Source organism: Colletes latitarsis, chromosome 3 (assembly GCF_051014445.1).
Source record: "Colletes latitarsis isolate SP2378_abdomen chromosome 3, iyColLati1, whole genome shotgun sequence".
Lineage (NCBI taxonomy): Eukaryota > Metazoa > Arthropoda > Insecta > Hymenoptera > Colletidae > Colletes > Colletes latitarsis.
In genome coordinates this window covers 39,863,359-39,878,815 of record NC_135136.1, presented here as the reverse complement: position 1 = coordinate 39,878,815, position 15,457 = coordinate 39,863,359, and the positions used below count along the sequence as shown (strand labels likewise).

At 44.6% G+C, this 15,457-nt stretch overlaps 1 protein-coding gene across 2 annotated transcripts in view; it reads right to left on the bottom strand.

Annotated features, from left to right (window-relative positions):
- LOC143340202 (uncharacterized) overlaps positions 1–15,457 on the bottom strand; it is a 350,931-nt gene that overhangs the window by 15,494 nt on the left and 319,980 nt on the right. For both annotated transcript variants that reach the window (XM_076761879.1, XM_076761880.1), the window contains exons 11-12: positions 1,895–2,692; positions 1,045–1,290 (exon numbers count right to left, since the gene is read on the bottom strand). In XM_076761879.1, coding sequence (XP_076617994.1) covers positions 1,045–1,290; positions 1,895–2,692 — 1,044 coding nt within the window. The remainder of the gene's footprint in view (positions 1–1,044; positions 1,291–1,894; positions 2,693–15,457) is intronic.

Below are 15,457 nucleotides of genomic sequence, written 5' to 3'. Positions count from 1 at the left end.
AATATCGGTGCTCGAAGTAATTACGACACGAGGAAAGTGAAAAACACTGGATGGAATCTAAAAAATAGCCAAATATTGACGGAACGAGCGGATTTTTTTTTTTTTACCAGGAAACGAACATGCATATCCGCCAGGAGGATCGATACGTTTGATGTTACAGCTTATCGAAATTGAAAATTTCCGTGTTTATCAAAACCCCGCTGGTAAATAACCGACAAGTTATTTGCTTGTATTGAACGCGCCCGCGTTCGGAGTTTAATCACGCTTCGCGAATCAACTCCTTCAATAAGGGACACGAAATCCACAGCGAGAACGCCGCGGCAAACGAACGGGTCTGGAGTACCGACGGGGGAAACAAAACTGAAGGATCTTCACTGGAGTGACAAGATAACAGTTAAGGTCCCGAGGACGCTTCAGATTGAAGCACCCGGAGAAAAGTACTGTATATAGTTTGATAACATCAAACGGATCGAGGTGCACCCGGAGTCGAGCGTATTTTTCCACCGACGAAATTGCAAATAATCTCCCCGGAAGCTGTTTCAGGCGTACTTTGCATCCGTCGACAAAGACGCCCGCAGGCGATTCGGTCGAATAAACTCGCCATAGGCAGCGAGATTATTAATATATGAAAAATATCCAGAAGGGACGCGTTTACGGGGAATTCTCGTCGTTCGATATTTTTCGGAAAAAGATGGAATTAACGTCGCCCGCGAACGGAGCAACGGAAAAAATAAATGGTACTCCGTAAGCCTAATGGACGAGGTCGAGGGGGGGGGTAGAAAAAGCACGGGAATCGAGGAGGTGGCGAGTGGCTGAAAGCTGTCTAATTCCTTCGACAATGGGCTCCGTTAGAAAGGAGGGGGCGGGGGCCGAAATCTCGAGACAAAGTGCTCGAACGACGGAACGTTCGCAGCAGTTGCGGAACAAAACCGTTAGGTTCTCGCGAGCGGAGACGCGTCCTCGTCGCGGCAGTCGGGACCTTAAGGATACTCGAGAGCGAAGTGGTCGAAGCAAAGGCAGGGTGGTGGGGAGGGCGGTACTCACCGGTACTGGTAGCATTGAAGGCCAACATCGGCGGGGGCGGAGGTATTCCTCTTTGGCAAGCCACCTCGCTGGCAGTCAAACTGACAACTCCGCCGCTCTCTTTGTACATGAAGCACAATCTTCGGCTGTTCCTGTAGGGCTGAGGTCTATTGCTCTCGCCCGTCCAAGTTGTACCGGGCGCCAGTTGGGTGGCGATCACGAATTGGGTGCCCTCGGCGTCGAACCATCTACCGTGGCAGGAGTAAGCTGCGAAACAGAAAGGCACCGGGTCCTTACCGTCTCGACACGGGAACGAACCGGGATAATGGTGGGAGGCATTCTCGAGCCGGTCGTTACCCCTCGAGTGCCATTATCCTCTAAATAAACTTTGACAACCTTCCAAGGGGGGGCCACGACGAAATAAAAGCCCTTCCGCTAACGACGAACCGGATCTATACCATCTCTATCGTTAATGCGATTTTAATTATCGACGTTTCTCGTCACTCTCTGCCCTTCATAATTCCGACCCGGTGTAACGACGCCTCGAAACGGATTCGATCTTTCCGCGAGCCTTTGCGATTTTGGACGCTATTGGACTTTTCATCGTGCAATCGAAGCAATTAATTCTCGAATTAAAACGTCGGAGGAAACAAGTACTCACAATGGTACCCGATTTTGAGCGTAGACAACTTATAGTTTTTTAGCTAGTGCAAACTTTAAACTATTTACTTTCAACTAACGTTCGAATATATTTTCTAAAAGTTGAATTTACAACGCGTTAAAGAATTAACAATCCCCAAATCGAGGCTCTGTTATACCCAAGGAGACGTTGTCAGGGAATAATAAATCTCGAATGACGAATATTACTCACCGATCGCGTTGTCGTCGACGCAGTCGGTCTGGAACTCCATTCTGTCCGCGGTGGAGCATCCTATGGTTATGGTGGTGACCTCCGAGCTGCACCTGGAGATGTCCTCCTCCCTCTTGTCCCTTCTCTCGGAGGAATCGTCCCCGGAATCGAGCTCCTCGACGTCCCTCCTCGTCCTCGACAGATCTTCGTACATCATCTTCCGGTAATACCTGCCCGACCTCTTCTTCGGCAGGTCGGAGCTGTCCGGATAATCTCCGAAATAATCCTCCTGCACCTCGAGGATGCTCGAGCCGTCGGGGTCGTCGAAGTCGGACGTCCAGAACTGCCTGATGCGCGCGAAATCGTCCGCGTCCACCCGGAAGTCCTCCATCTTCGGGTTTCTTCTCGACCTGTCGCTCTTCGTCGATCGTTTCTCGACCTCGCGAGCCTTCCTCACGCTCGATCTCGACCACGAGCGATCCCGAAGAAGGTCCTCGATGTCCAGCGATCGCTTCGAGGACGCCTCCTCCAGGCTGTGGTGGCCTCTGTTGTTGCGATTCGACCTGGCGCGCCGTCCCATCCGCTCGTGGACGAGGTACTCGTTGTTCGCCCGTCGTTTATCCGCCTCGAAGTCGAGCTTCCGGCCCCGTCGATCATCCTGCGTCCGCTCCTGGGCGTGCCGTACTTTTTCTCTGTCCCGTCTGACGCCCTCCTGGTGCTGGTTCCGCCGGCTCTCGCGGATGTTCCGCTGGTTCCGGTTCACCCCAGTCACCGTAAATTTGCCCAAGTACGGGCACGTACGTGGCTCCGGGGAGCTGGCTGAAATTTCAAGAAAATCGCCTCGGTGAGATACCCGGGGAAATTTCTTCGTCGGGAAATTCGCGCTGTCTGGGGCCATGGGAATCCTCGCGATTAGAATATCGTTTATTCGCGCTCGGACCTGCGTACGTGCCGACTTCCATCATATTTCCAACGGTTTTCCCCGAATATATTGGAAGTCTATTTTTAATAATAAGTAGGAATTTACGAGTCGATTAATTGATACAGGAGCTTTAATTTTTGAAAATTTTAAGTCGAAGCACCCCAGCTTTATTCTAGAACGTAGTGTCGCGTGAACAGCAGAAAAAGACGGCCTCAGGAACAGGTGTTCGCGTATCGAGCGAGGAATAACTTACCCAGACGCGGGGTGCCACCTTCTGAATTGATTAAAGTCTATTTCCGTATTTCAGGAAGCCAACGCCTCGATAAACGATCTATGTACATATAAACTCCCCGGTCCGGGGACTCCTCAAACACAGATACTCGCGAAGTTACCAAGAGACATCTCAACCGGAGATCAGCTGAATTACAAATTACCTGCTCTAAGTACACCAAGTGGAATCAACAAGAAACTTTCGACGGTGTCTATCGATCTTAACTAACGACGCCTTCTTGCCCGGAGATCGATCGACCCGGTCGGAGAATCGGTTCAACGTCCAAGAAATTCTCGGCTTTTCGTCCAACTTCGATCGTCGATTAGCATGCAAAATATCTTGGGGAACCGGGGGAAGTGGATGCGAGGCAGTAGTTGCAACCCTCTGCTCTAGAACTAACTTTTCTCGAGCACGTTAAAAAAATACGAGAAAAACTACGGTCAGCCTGTGGAATCGAAGGGGGGTGAGTTTCTCGATTTTCCGTGGCCTTTTTCGGGGGTGGTCGATCGCATTGTGGCTTTAATGGAAGGCTCGTTAGATACCGAGATGGATAAAGAAAGGGGGGTCCAAGGGTTTACGGGAGGAACGAAGATGGAAGGCGAGCTACTATAACGAGAGAGCGTAAATCGGCCATAGGCAGGCACAATGCGAACTCTAACGAGACAAATCTGACGTCGCACCCTCGGGCCAGTTCCTCTTTCCCTCTGCTTAGCGACAACCCCTTTCTACCGACTCTCGCCTATCTTGCCGATCCTTCGCGACGGAATATCCCCCGGTTTTCCGTCTTCCTTTCTCGTTGTCTCGGGACCGCGGTATTATTTTCGGGCTTAATGAGGCGGCTGCAGCTAGGCAAGAATTCAAGATGCTAAACAAACACCACGGACGTGACAGAATACTCGCTAAACTTTCCCCCGAACCACCCCTGCATTGTTCGACGGGCAGCATTGATTTTTCGAAAGCTTCGGAGACGACTTTCCGTTTGCATATTTTCTGGATTCTCCTCGCGAGATGTTTACTCGATAACAGCCAGTTACATCGGGATTAGCATACGTGTCGTTAACGCGTCTGGCAGGGTGATCTAAGAACAGGGTTTACGAAGGGGTAGATAGCGAAAACGGAAATAGACGGGGCTTTTGGGAAGATAAGAGCGTCTAATTTCGACGCCGAACGACTCGTTTCGTTAACCCTGTTTGCCTCTGTCAGCGATCGTTAATAGACTGCATTAGGATCAGTCTGTTAGAAAGAGGGATTATTGTTCGATTACATCATTGCATGTCTATTGTATAATTTTTGTATACCGTATATTTGATTTAATAAATTTCTAATTTCGTTAAGTAGGAGTTTATTATTTCGTATCCCGACCTCATCGACGCAGTCTAAAGATCAAATTTTAGCATTTAGAAATCCCCCGGCACCGCCATTGTTCCTCGTCGTCGTAAGGTCTTTGTCCGTCGAGGAAAAATTGATTCCGAGAGGGCTGACCAGAAAAATCTCGTTATTTTTATGGTTAATTAAACATGTATTGCGTCGGACCAAAGGCGAGTCCGGGCAAAGGAGACTCGATTTTTCCGACTCGTTAGGCGATTCCCGATACGAACGTCCTGGCCAAAGGGACGACGGTCTAAGGGCGAGATCCAGCCGTCCACCCCTCGAAGGAGAGCCCAGCGATTCTCTCGCTCCCTCTTTACGTTTCGATCGGAAGAACAAATCGTGAACTTCGACGATCGTTAATTACGTTCGACGGGCGAAACTTTTGACAATGTATCGCGGATTTCAATGGCAAAGTAGCAGGGAGTTCGACGGCCGGTTCCCCTCCCCCAACTTTATACTTTTCGTCCAATTTCACCGAGCTTTGTTACGTAAAATATTTTACTTAACGTAACCGAGACTTATCCGTAATTGCTTTCTTGCTTCGCGCTTGTTCAAAGCCACGATAATATTTGCACGATCGAATTTAAATGTTCCTTTCGTCGTTCGAACGAGTATTCACATTGCAATATAGAGACAAATTCTTTCCTTTAAGAAATGTTACGAAAATTACATTTTTACCTTTCGTTCAATTTCACCGTAAAATATTGCATTTAATGGAGTCTGCGATTTATCGGGGTACTTCTACAAGTAACGCTCGGTTCGATTTCTAATTTCGTAATCGTAACTCGGGCGTTTCGATTTTGCGACCGTTTGGCGTGCAAATAAATACAAAGCGTAGAAACGCGAGGCAACGTCGAATTACGAGTTCGCGTTTGGGAGATTCCGTGGATCGTTCCCTCGAGGAATCAAAAGTTGGCGGGACAATTAAATCGAATTGACGGTCGCCTGGCGCGAATCGCGTGTCGATGCCATTTTGAAGGGGACAAAAGGAAACAGAAAGAGGCACGCTATGCGCTATCCGCGGATCAAGCACGGCTCCTCGACACGGCACTTCGAACTTTTTAATTAATCAATCGACCCCCCCTCTCCTCCGTACGACTTCTTTGTTACGCGAGAACGAAATGGCCGACCGCGGCGGGGTCTAATCGATCGCGAAAATTTTCCACTTTCGGTGTGTACATCGCTCGATCCTCGTTTGTTCCTTTCTCTTCGTCGCGAAATTTAATTACGCGATATTGGGTCCGCCATCGGGACACTTTTTGCCACGATGACCCCCTCCAGACCGTCGGAAAACGCGGAATGAAATTTTTTTTACCCGCTATGAGAAACCTAGCCGCAATTTAACGTCGCTCTACGAGGAAAAAATACACTGGAGGACCCATCAGGATTCTTTTTTCACAGACAAACCGCGATGCAACTAGTAAATATATTAGATAAGAAATTGGTTAGGTTTTCTCCTAAAAACCAGGTACAAATATTAATCGGTATGTACTGGTCTCCTATTCTGATGGAGAGAGATGATATATCTTGCCGTTTATACCACCTCGTATCTTCTGTTTCCTGTTTATACATCGTATACCATAACCTCTGAAACACGAAACACCATAACTTCTGAACGGATTGGACGATTTTAATGTTTAAACAAGCAAACGACGCGTATTTTAGTGTACAATAAGTAGAAATTGCAAAAATATTCGAAAAGTTGGTCCTTCACCCTGTAAATTGAGAAAAACCTCATAAGAATGGTCCAATATTCAAACAACCATAACTCCTACAATACTGAATATATTTCAATGAAACTTTTTTCTGAAGTGGAGCTCATGGGTACCTACAAAAAAGTATTAAACAACTTTTCTGTAGGGCGTCAAACAAAATTACTAAAAATGAAAAAGGAATTTTTAAGAAAAATCGACAGGGGGTAGGTGCCTAAATTTTTCGACGAAAATAAAAAGTTCCAAATCGTTCTGGAAAAATTATTTTCGGTTGCGGGAGTTAATTACAATCATTTCTGGTCATTAAACATACCCCCGCATTCCTAACCAGTTTCGAGAAAAAAATTCGAGTAGGTGTGAAATTTTTCGACAAAATTAAAAAATTTCAAATCGTTCTGGAAAAATTATTTTCAGTTGCAGGGGTCAATTACAAACATTTTTGGTGAATAGACCTACCCCCGAAATCCTACTCCCTTTCTAGAAAAAAATTCAGTAGGGGCGGAACTTTAAACGTTAATAACTTTTTAACGGAGCCTACATCAACAAATTAGTATTCTTGATTTTCGTCTTATCTTGACGTCTAGAATCTCCCGTTAAAATTTTTCCCAGGGGTGGCCGAACACCCTGTATAAAGGTGCGATAGGACCTCGCATAAACACAAGGGTGATATTAGTCTCCAACGCCACAGTTCGTTAGCTCTTAGTTTTTCTGTTCGATTGCAGTTTAGTTCTCTTGTGAGAGTCATACAGAAAGGGTGTCTCTTCCAACGTGTAATAGAAATAAAGTATAACGATTATTGAAAGCTAAATTCGAGTATTTCATTTCTTAAACCAAACTGGTGGGTGACGTTCTCGAGGTCGATGGACTTTGCGAAGGGAAGGATTTAAAAAATAATAGGGTACCCTGGGCGAAGGAAACGTGACGCTGCAGAAAACCACAATACGTTATGGAACACCTTCGCGGCGGTCCAAATAAATCGCGTTAAAGAGCAAACGCATTATTTACCGAGCCACCGGAAAGGAACGATAAATATCCAGGTTCCTCTCCTTCGAAAGCCCGGGGGGAATAAATCAGTCGTGGCGTAGGTACATTTAACAATCGTCAGCTCGCGCTCCGTTCGGTTCTTCCGGGAAGAAATCACTGCGGGGGCGGTTTGCCCCGTGGGGGGTGGGACGCTGCGAAAAAGGACACGATAGAATGGCACGCCAATTATCTTTCGCGCGAGTCCGGGTGGGTCGACGCTTTCTTTGTTTCGTTCGCCCGGAAATGACGCCTCGATTCTCGGCAGAGCGATAAATTTCCAGCGGAAATAACTTTTGGCAGTGAAAGAGGGGGGACGGGGAACGTGTACCGCCCTCGACGAAATAGGGACGACGGTTCCCTGAAGGGGAAACAACGACGACCTCCCGAAGGACATCCTACCCCTCGAGTCGAGCGCTGACCGTTTCGAAGGGCAGTTAACCCTCTCGATTTTCGTTCGAAAAAATTAAGGGTTGCCTACGTTAACTTGTATTTCTAGAAATTGAAAATTCTTCCTTAGAAATTTCTAAATATTCTCGAAAGATGAACAAATGTATGTAAACAATGTCGATGGTGCGTTTCGTAAAATTTAATGCAATTCTATGTACTGGTTATAGAAGGGTAAGTAGGGATATGGAATTTCGATTTGAGTAGGTTTCGGGGAACGCTAGTGGCCGAGAATGCGTTCGCGCGAATCCGTGGAACACTATTCGCGGAACAAAGGCGTGTAAAAATATTTATGAGACACCGAAGAAAATATTTGATGGCAGGCGAACGCGCGGGCGTTTATTAAATATTTATCCCCGTCGCGGAGAACGTTTTCCTTTGCTCCGCGTAAATTCCCTCGCCCGACCGACCCCCCCTCACGCCCCCCGGTTGATTCTCGCCCCTACGAACTTCCTGTTTTCCCCGGCCACGAAGACGCAACGTTTGGAAATGGTTTCTCTCTCCCCGTCGACTGGAATTGGATTTTAATTCGCATTAACTTCCCACCGAGGACTCCCAGGGATTGATTTTCTCCTCTTTGATTTCGCTCCAACGAATGCGACCAATATTTTCGCTCAGCCCCGGCCACCTTCGACTTCGAACTTCTTTATTCTTTCGCTTCTTTCCACCCGTTTCCCTTTCGTTTTTCCCTCCCCGCCTGTTCCTTCAGCCTTCCTTTTTCCCTATTTTCTTTGAGCAACTACGACGGCTGCCCGCCCGGTAATTCTGCTCCCCGATGAGAGAAAAGCTTTGTCATCCGCTCTTATTTTCCGAATTAATGGATTGTTGCGTCTCGCGATAATGGACAATATTTCCCTGCAAACGAATCGCTTTTAATATTGTAATTTTCGAACCTGCAGTTCCAGCTTCCGGATGCTTCTCGTGAATATTAGCAATCCCTCTGCAGCGATTCTTAATTTTTCACAACCAACTAAATGTTCCACGAGGGTAAATGAAAAAAAGAAAAACTTCTAATTCGATAGTTGAACCACAGACGAGGTATACGAGTGGGCACATTATATTTTCGTTTAGGAATTTTTTTCTCGAAAGTGTGTAGGATTTCGGGGGTATGTATATTCACTAAAAAGTATTGCAATTGACCCTCATAATCGAAAATAATTTTTTCAGAACGATTTGAAAGTATTATGAAATTTCAGGGGAAGCAATCGATGGTATGGTCAGACATTGTATTTTCGGTCAGGAATTTTTTTCTCGAAACTGGTTAGGATTTCGAGGGTATGTCTATTCACCAAAATTTATTGTATATGACCCCTGCAACTGAAAATAATTTTTTTAGAACGATTCGGAAATTTTTAATTTTGTTGAAAATTTTGCATATTCTGAAATTTTTTTCTAGAAACTGGTTAGGATTTCGAGGGTATGTCTATTCACCAAAATTTATTGTATATGACCTCTGCAACTGAAAATAATTTTTTTAGAACGATTCGGAAATTTTTAATTTTGTTGAAAATTTTACACCTTCTCGAATTTTTTTCTAGAAACGGGTTAGGATTTCGAGGGTATGTCTAATAACAAAAAATGATTATAATTAACCCCTCAATCGAGAATAATTTTTCCAGAACGATTTGAAAGTTTTATGAAATTTCAGGGGAATCACTAAATGGTATGGTCAGACATTGTATTTTCGGTAAGGAATTTTTTTCTCGAAAGTGCGTAGAAATTCGAGGGTATGTCTATTCACCAAAAATGATCTTAGTGAACCTCCCTATCTAAAAATAATTTTTTTAGAAGAATTTGAAATGATTATTTTTCGCCGAAAAATTTCTGCACCTACCACTTGTCGATTTTTCTTAGAAAATTGGTTTTAATTTTTAATAAACATGGAAAACAACGCTGGGGTCACCTCCGAATTACAGGATGTTATGACACTCATACTGGGCCACGAAAGTCTATAATATGTAAGGTCTACTCGTGTACCTCGTCTGTAGTTGAACGGTTATTTTCGATATTGTACCCTCCCACGCGCTCTCCGGGCTTTGAAACGAACTGACGATAGAGTTCAAAGAATATCGCCAACAATTTCCAAATAAATTTCTTTATTTTCGACCGGCAATTAAATAAATTTATGTTTTCCACTCATCGAGCCGCGGAGCGAACAGATTGTTCGGGCAGTGAAACGACGCCCCCTCCCCGTCGATGATAAAATTTATTATTGCCGGAAAATTCATTTGGAAGTTCGCGACGCGTGCGGAACTCGGGGAACGAGCATCGGCCAGGGGGTCAACGATTGGCCCGATGAATTTCGCGGCGTCGTTTCACGCATCGGTCATTACGCCTAATGGTTTAATATTCGCGATACAAAATTACGTGGCCGGCTATATTTGACAGAATCGGGTCGAAATGTTGGCCCGGGCAATAATAATCAAGCCGTCCAAGCTCGATGTCGTTTAGCTGCACTCAGCTTTAATCACATCGCTTGTCATGCGTGTTTACCGCCGGAGATGTGTGCGCTTCGACCCCCTGCGACGCTCTCCAGCCGCCGGAAAATGCGCGATCCCCGAATTCCGGGACCCCCGAAGTCCTCCACGACGACCAAGCGTCTCGAGAAGTCGCGGTTGCTCGCGGATTCGTGGGCTCAAATTGCCGGTGGTAGCTGCGGGGGAGGGCAGAGCTCGCATCGCTAACCCCGATACACCCCGATGGACTGTGTCGAGCGAGGACAAGACGCTGCGGAAAATTAAAGGGGAGGAGGGAATAACGCGACGAGCTGCGGTCGTCGACGTTTGCAGCTAGACAGACTCTCTGGTGAACCCACGCTGGGAGGATCGAGCGAAACGGAAACGTTGGATCGCCGTGGAGAAAGAGCGACGACGGGAGGAAAACAGTGGAAGAGAGGGCTCGAGGGGGCGGAGTCGAGGGGGTGGTGTTGGTGTAGAGACGGAGCAAGGATCCGAAGAAGAGGCTGAAGCCGCAGTGTCAGGTGACCCGTGTCAAGTTCAAAGACGCGAATCCTAACCCCAGCAAGGTTTACTCCTGAAAGGAGGCCTTTAAGAGCCACTACCCCCGATGTTATAAGGTGGCCCGTGATCGATCCACCGTGAAAACGCAGCTACCCTTTGACGCAGAAATTATTTCTTCGTGACTTTAATCTTCGTTTACCTTTCTCTCTCTTTTTTCTCTCTTTTCGCAAGTGCTAACCCGACGATATCCGTGTCGGGTGCAGGGGGGACGCGTAGGGGAACCTGCAGGGTGAACGGGATTACTTGACCACCCTCGAATTACATTTTTCCAAAGGAAGAGATATTAGAAGATTCGATAATTATTCTTTTGTCTAGTTCGGTCACAACTGGGGGAAAATTTTAATGGGGGATTCTGGAGGCCAAAATAAGACGGAAATCGAGAATACCAATTTCTCGATGGAGGCTTCGTTAAAAAGTTATTGACAATTAAATTTAAAAATTTCAAATCGTTCTGGAAAAATTACTTTCGGCTGCGGGGGTCAATTACAATCATTTTTGGTGAACAGACATACCCCTGAAATCCTACCCACTTTCGAGAAAAAAATTCGAGTAAGCCCTGAAAGTTTTGTGTGAAAAAAAAAACTTTCGAATCGTCTTGGAAAAATTATTTTTAGTTGTAGGGGTCAATTGCAAGCATTTTTGGTGAATAGACATACCCTCGAAATCCTATCCACTTTCTAGAAAAAAATTCGAGAAGGTGTGAAATTTTTCGACGGGAAAAAAAATTTTCAAATCATTCTAAAAAAATTATATTTAATTACAGGGGTCAATTACAAGCATTTTTGGTCATTACACATATCCCCGAAATCCTACGCACTTTCGAGAAAAAAATTCATTACGAGCGGAACTTTAAACGTTAATAACTTTTTAAGGAAGCCTCAATCAACAAATTAGTATCCTTGATTTTCGTCTTATTTTGCCCTCTAGAATCGCCCATTAAAATTTTTCCCAGGGGTGGTCTAACACCCTACATAAATATAAGAAAGTTCTTTCAAACGAATTCGTTACGGGGTGAAATTTGAGAAACACTGTTCTGCGTTATCTGTTATATACGGCGATGTCCATTCGTACAAAATTTATTTCAATTGGTTCAATTTGCGCGGGCAAATGATAGGTCACTTGATATGGTTCCGGCTTGTTTAAGTACCTATTACCAGTTATCGAGCAAAATGCAGGAACTGTGAAAAGTTTCGTTTTAACGAATGAAACTTTAGAATTGGTTAACGGGGCGGGCAAATTTTAAATAATTTACAAACAAAATTTATTCCCGTCTTTCCCCTGTAAAATCGATCCATCCTCGGACTTCCTATATACATTGTCATTCGTAATTATTAATGTTGGTGTGTCAAATAATTTCCAATCTACTAATATTCCTACGGGTAGTTGACAAGTTAATATAATTTGTTTCCCATTTAGAAACCATATTAATTAACTGTACGTTCATACTGGCTAACTGGTAAATAATTCTGTCCAGACATTTTACATACAAAAACATCGTTGTCACTACTGCTAAAAATGTATGCAACAATTTAAGAAATTGAATCCATTATTCGAGTGGTCAAACAGGTTCTGTACACAGGGTGATCCACGATGTAACGAACTTGGAATATTCTTAGTATTTGGGGAAACTCTTAGCCAAATTTGAATTCGTGCTTGGAGGAAGGACAGCAAAGTTTGCGAGGAAATTGCGTTACAGCAAGTTCGCCATTATCTCGCGAAATGTTCCCGGGGATTTTGAGATTTCTTCTCCGCGGCATTGTCGCGAGTCACCCCCGGGAACGTCGTGGAAGCATTCCTGACAGTTGGTTCGCGGACGTCGTGAACATTTTCGAGGTTCTTCGAGACGTTTCTGAGCTGACCTAAAAGAGACCTCTTGGACCCAACGTCCGGGCCATCGATTCTAAATTAATTTCAATTACCGACGGCGCAAACCGTGGCCCGATGATCCGCGAAACCGGAACGCGAGAATTTATGCTCGAGCATCCGGCGTACGACCAGACGCGTCTCCCAACCTTTAACCCCGTTTTGGCACTCCAGCCCGGTAACCCGTTTATTCTCTCTTTTTTTCGTGTTTTGCCGTTACGATCCTCCCTATAAATAACGACGCGCGAGGTGGGGGCCGTAATCGAATCAACAACTGCACGAGAAACATTTCAATTTCGATACCGATCGTGCAATCTCGTTCGACTAGCCATTGATACGTACTACTTATTTTCGGCGCTCGAATAAAACCGATTACCATCGAAAGCTACACGAGAAAGCTTTTCATCGGAAGCAACCGAAACAGATTAAAAAGTGTCGCGACTCCCTATCCCCGAAAATATTTTGCTACGCGATATTTTTCCTCTTGAAAAGGCCAATTTAATCAACTCGGTGCTCGTTTGGTCGTCACTGATGTCGCGTTATTAAATGTATATTTATTAGACCGTGCTGGGACAGCTCGATCCGAAATTAGCTTTATCAACCGACGAACCGTGAGCGGAAAAAAGGAATTTATAGTTAAGGCTCGGCGAAGGAAGGGGTCGGAAGCTTTCTATTTGTTTCTCTTTTCGATAACGAGGCCCTCGAGACGAGTCGATTCGCGGAGGTGCAATTAAGTAATTCCATGATCGAGGTTTAGGATCGTCGACACGGTTATCCCTCGTTAGCCGGGTGTTCGCGCATATATTCGCAGATTTGATTTTCTACATCTATAACGGGACAACAACAACTCGTCGAGGCCGAGCCGGGGGGGGCTTTAATGAGATTACGCGTGAAAAACAGCCGGCCGATCGCATAATATACTCGCGCTGACGCATAGCTTTGCTCTAGATTGTGCCCGCGCGCTGTTTTCATCGCAGTCTCGCGATATTTGCAATTTAATATCTCACCCGGTCCTGGTCGTTACGGAAAACGGACGCCTTTCTTTACGATTCTAAGCCGATTGCTCCCGTGATCGATAATTCGCAAAAATACTCCGCTCTCCAGTAGCAATTCTCTAAACTGTAATTCGACAGATCAGTTGTAAAGTTAATTTACCGGGGAACCAACGAAAAACCACCACTTTGATCGCGTCACGCGAGATATCAGAAGGAACTGCAACGTTTCTAGAGCGAATATTACGATGCTCGAAAGGGGGATGAAGCTGGAGCTGGAGGAGGGGGTGAACTTGCAACGATTCCAAGAGGCGAACCGACGAACCGGAATTGACGAAGGTCCGAGCAGTTCGCGCTCACGGGGCGAGTTTTCAATATTTTATCAATCGACCGTGGCCCAGCCGGACGTTGTAGAATGTCGTCTAGTTGCGTAACTTCCGTATGGAGGAACGCGTATAGTAATCGCGCGGCAACAATGGAACGTTGGAGGGAGACGGGGCAACGTCAACGGATATCAAAACGGCGAGCAATTCGCAGAAACGATCGGCCGATGGAAATTCAATTTTCCAACTAGCTGGAGTCGTCGATATGTAGATACGTATTTTCGGACAGGTCCGCGAACGGTTCGACGTTTAACAGCGACACGTCCGACGCACGTTGAAATTTCATGGATACTTTGTTTCGCTTTGTTTTTTTTGTTTTTCGTGTCCCTTCTCGTCCACCCGGAAACGACAAGCAACGAATTATTGCAAGCATGTAACGCACAGCCGCGCATCCGTGCCAATTCGCGCGAAACGAGACTCGTTTTTCCGACGAATTTTATTTTATTAGAAAAGAACCTCGTCTTTGAGAAACATTTTCTAGAATTTGATATGTCAAATGTTATTGAAAATGGGTAAGATCGACGCAGTAGTCGTTTTAATGCTTTGATTAATTAATTAAATATCTAAATAGAGCATTTTTAACACTAGGTTTACGAAATACATCAATTTGACGCATTAAGGAGGCATTGCTGTCTAGACTGTCAATTTCACGGCCCTCTTTGTAATTTTTTTTTTAATGATAGATAGGCTGTTTTGTTTTGAGACTTTGTAGACGTATTTATTCATCTTATAAGCATGTACAATATTTTTTTCATGGGAAAATATTAAAAATCGTGGGAATTATAACTTCTTATTTAATGGCTCTTTTCAGAAAGGTTGTAGTTATAGCAGGAACTAGGGAGAAGTAAAAATCCTGATAAATAAAGAAATGGCGACGCTTCGAGTTTCGAATTTCTATTTGTTAATCGTTCTTTCGTCTTTAGCGTATCAAAAAAAAATAGTAAAACTCAATATTTTTTTACATCACTAGTTCCAGCTACAAAGGCGTGTCTGCTGAATATTCTCTCCAAATTTGAAGTCGATCGGTCTGCTAGATCTTGAAATATCATGTAAGCCAGTTTAAATGCGTTTTTTTAAAACAAGAAGCTATAAATCTCGCAATTTTTAATATTTTTTGATGAAAAAATTACTATACATACCTATAAGACAAATAAATATATCTGCAAAATGTCACTACGAAACAACCTACCTGTCGTTAAAAAAAAAATTACAAAAAAAGGCCGAAGAAATGCCTAGACAACTCCCTTAAGATTCTAAACCTAACGTTACAGAACTTATAAATATTATTTGTTAGCAATTTATGTTGGATTTAATTGATGTAATGATATGATAGAAAACACAGCGAATTAACACAGCGAATTACAATAAAAATATGTGCAACGAGTGTCCCGTAAATCTAGTGTTAATGGTAAAGTCTTTGCAAAGCTGGAGGAGGTAGTGTAACTTAGGAAAAATGAAAGGACAAAACGGAAAACGCAAACACGAGTTTCTCCCAATTTTCCCAAATTACTGGGAAATGAAAAAAGTGGACCGCTGTCCGTATCGAGCGCCAGCATATCATGCAGCTGTCTATGGAGTTTGAT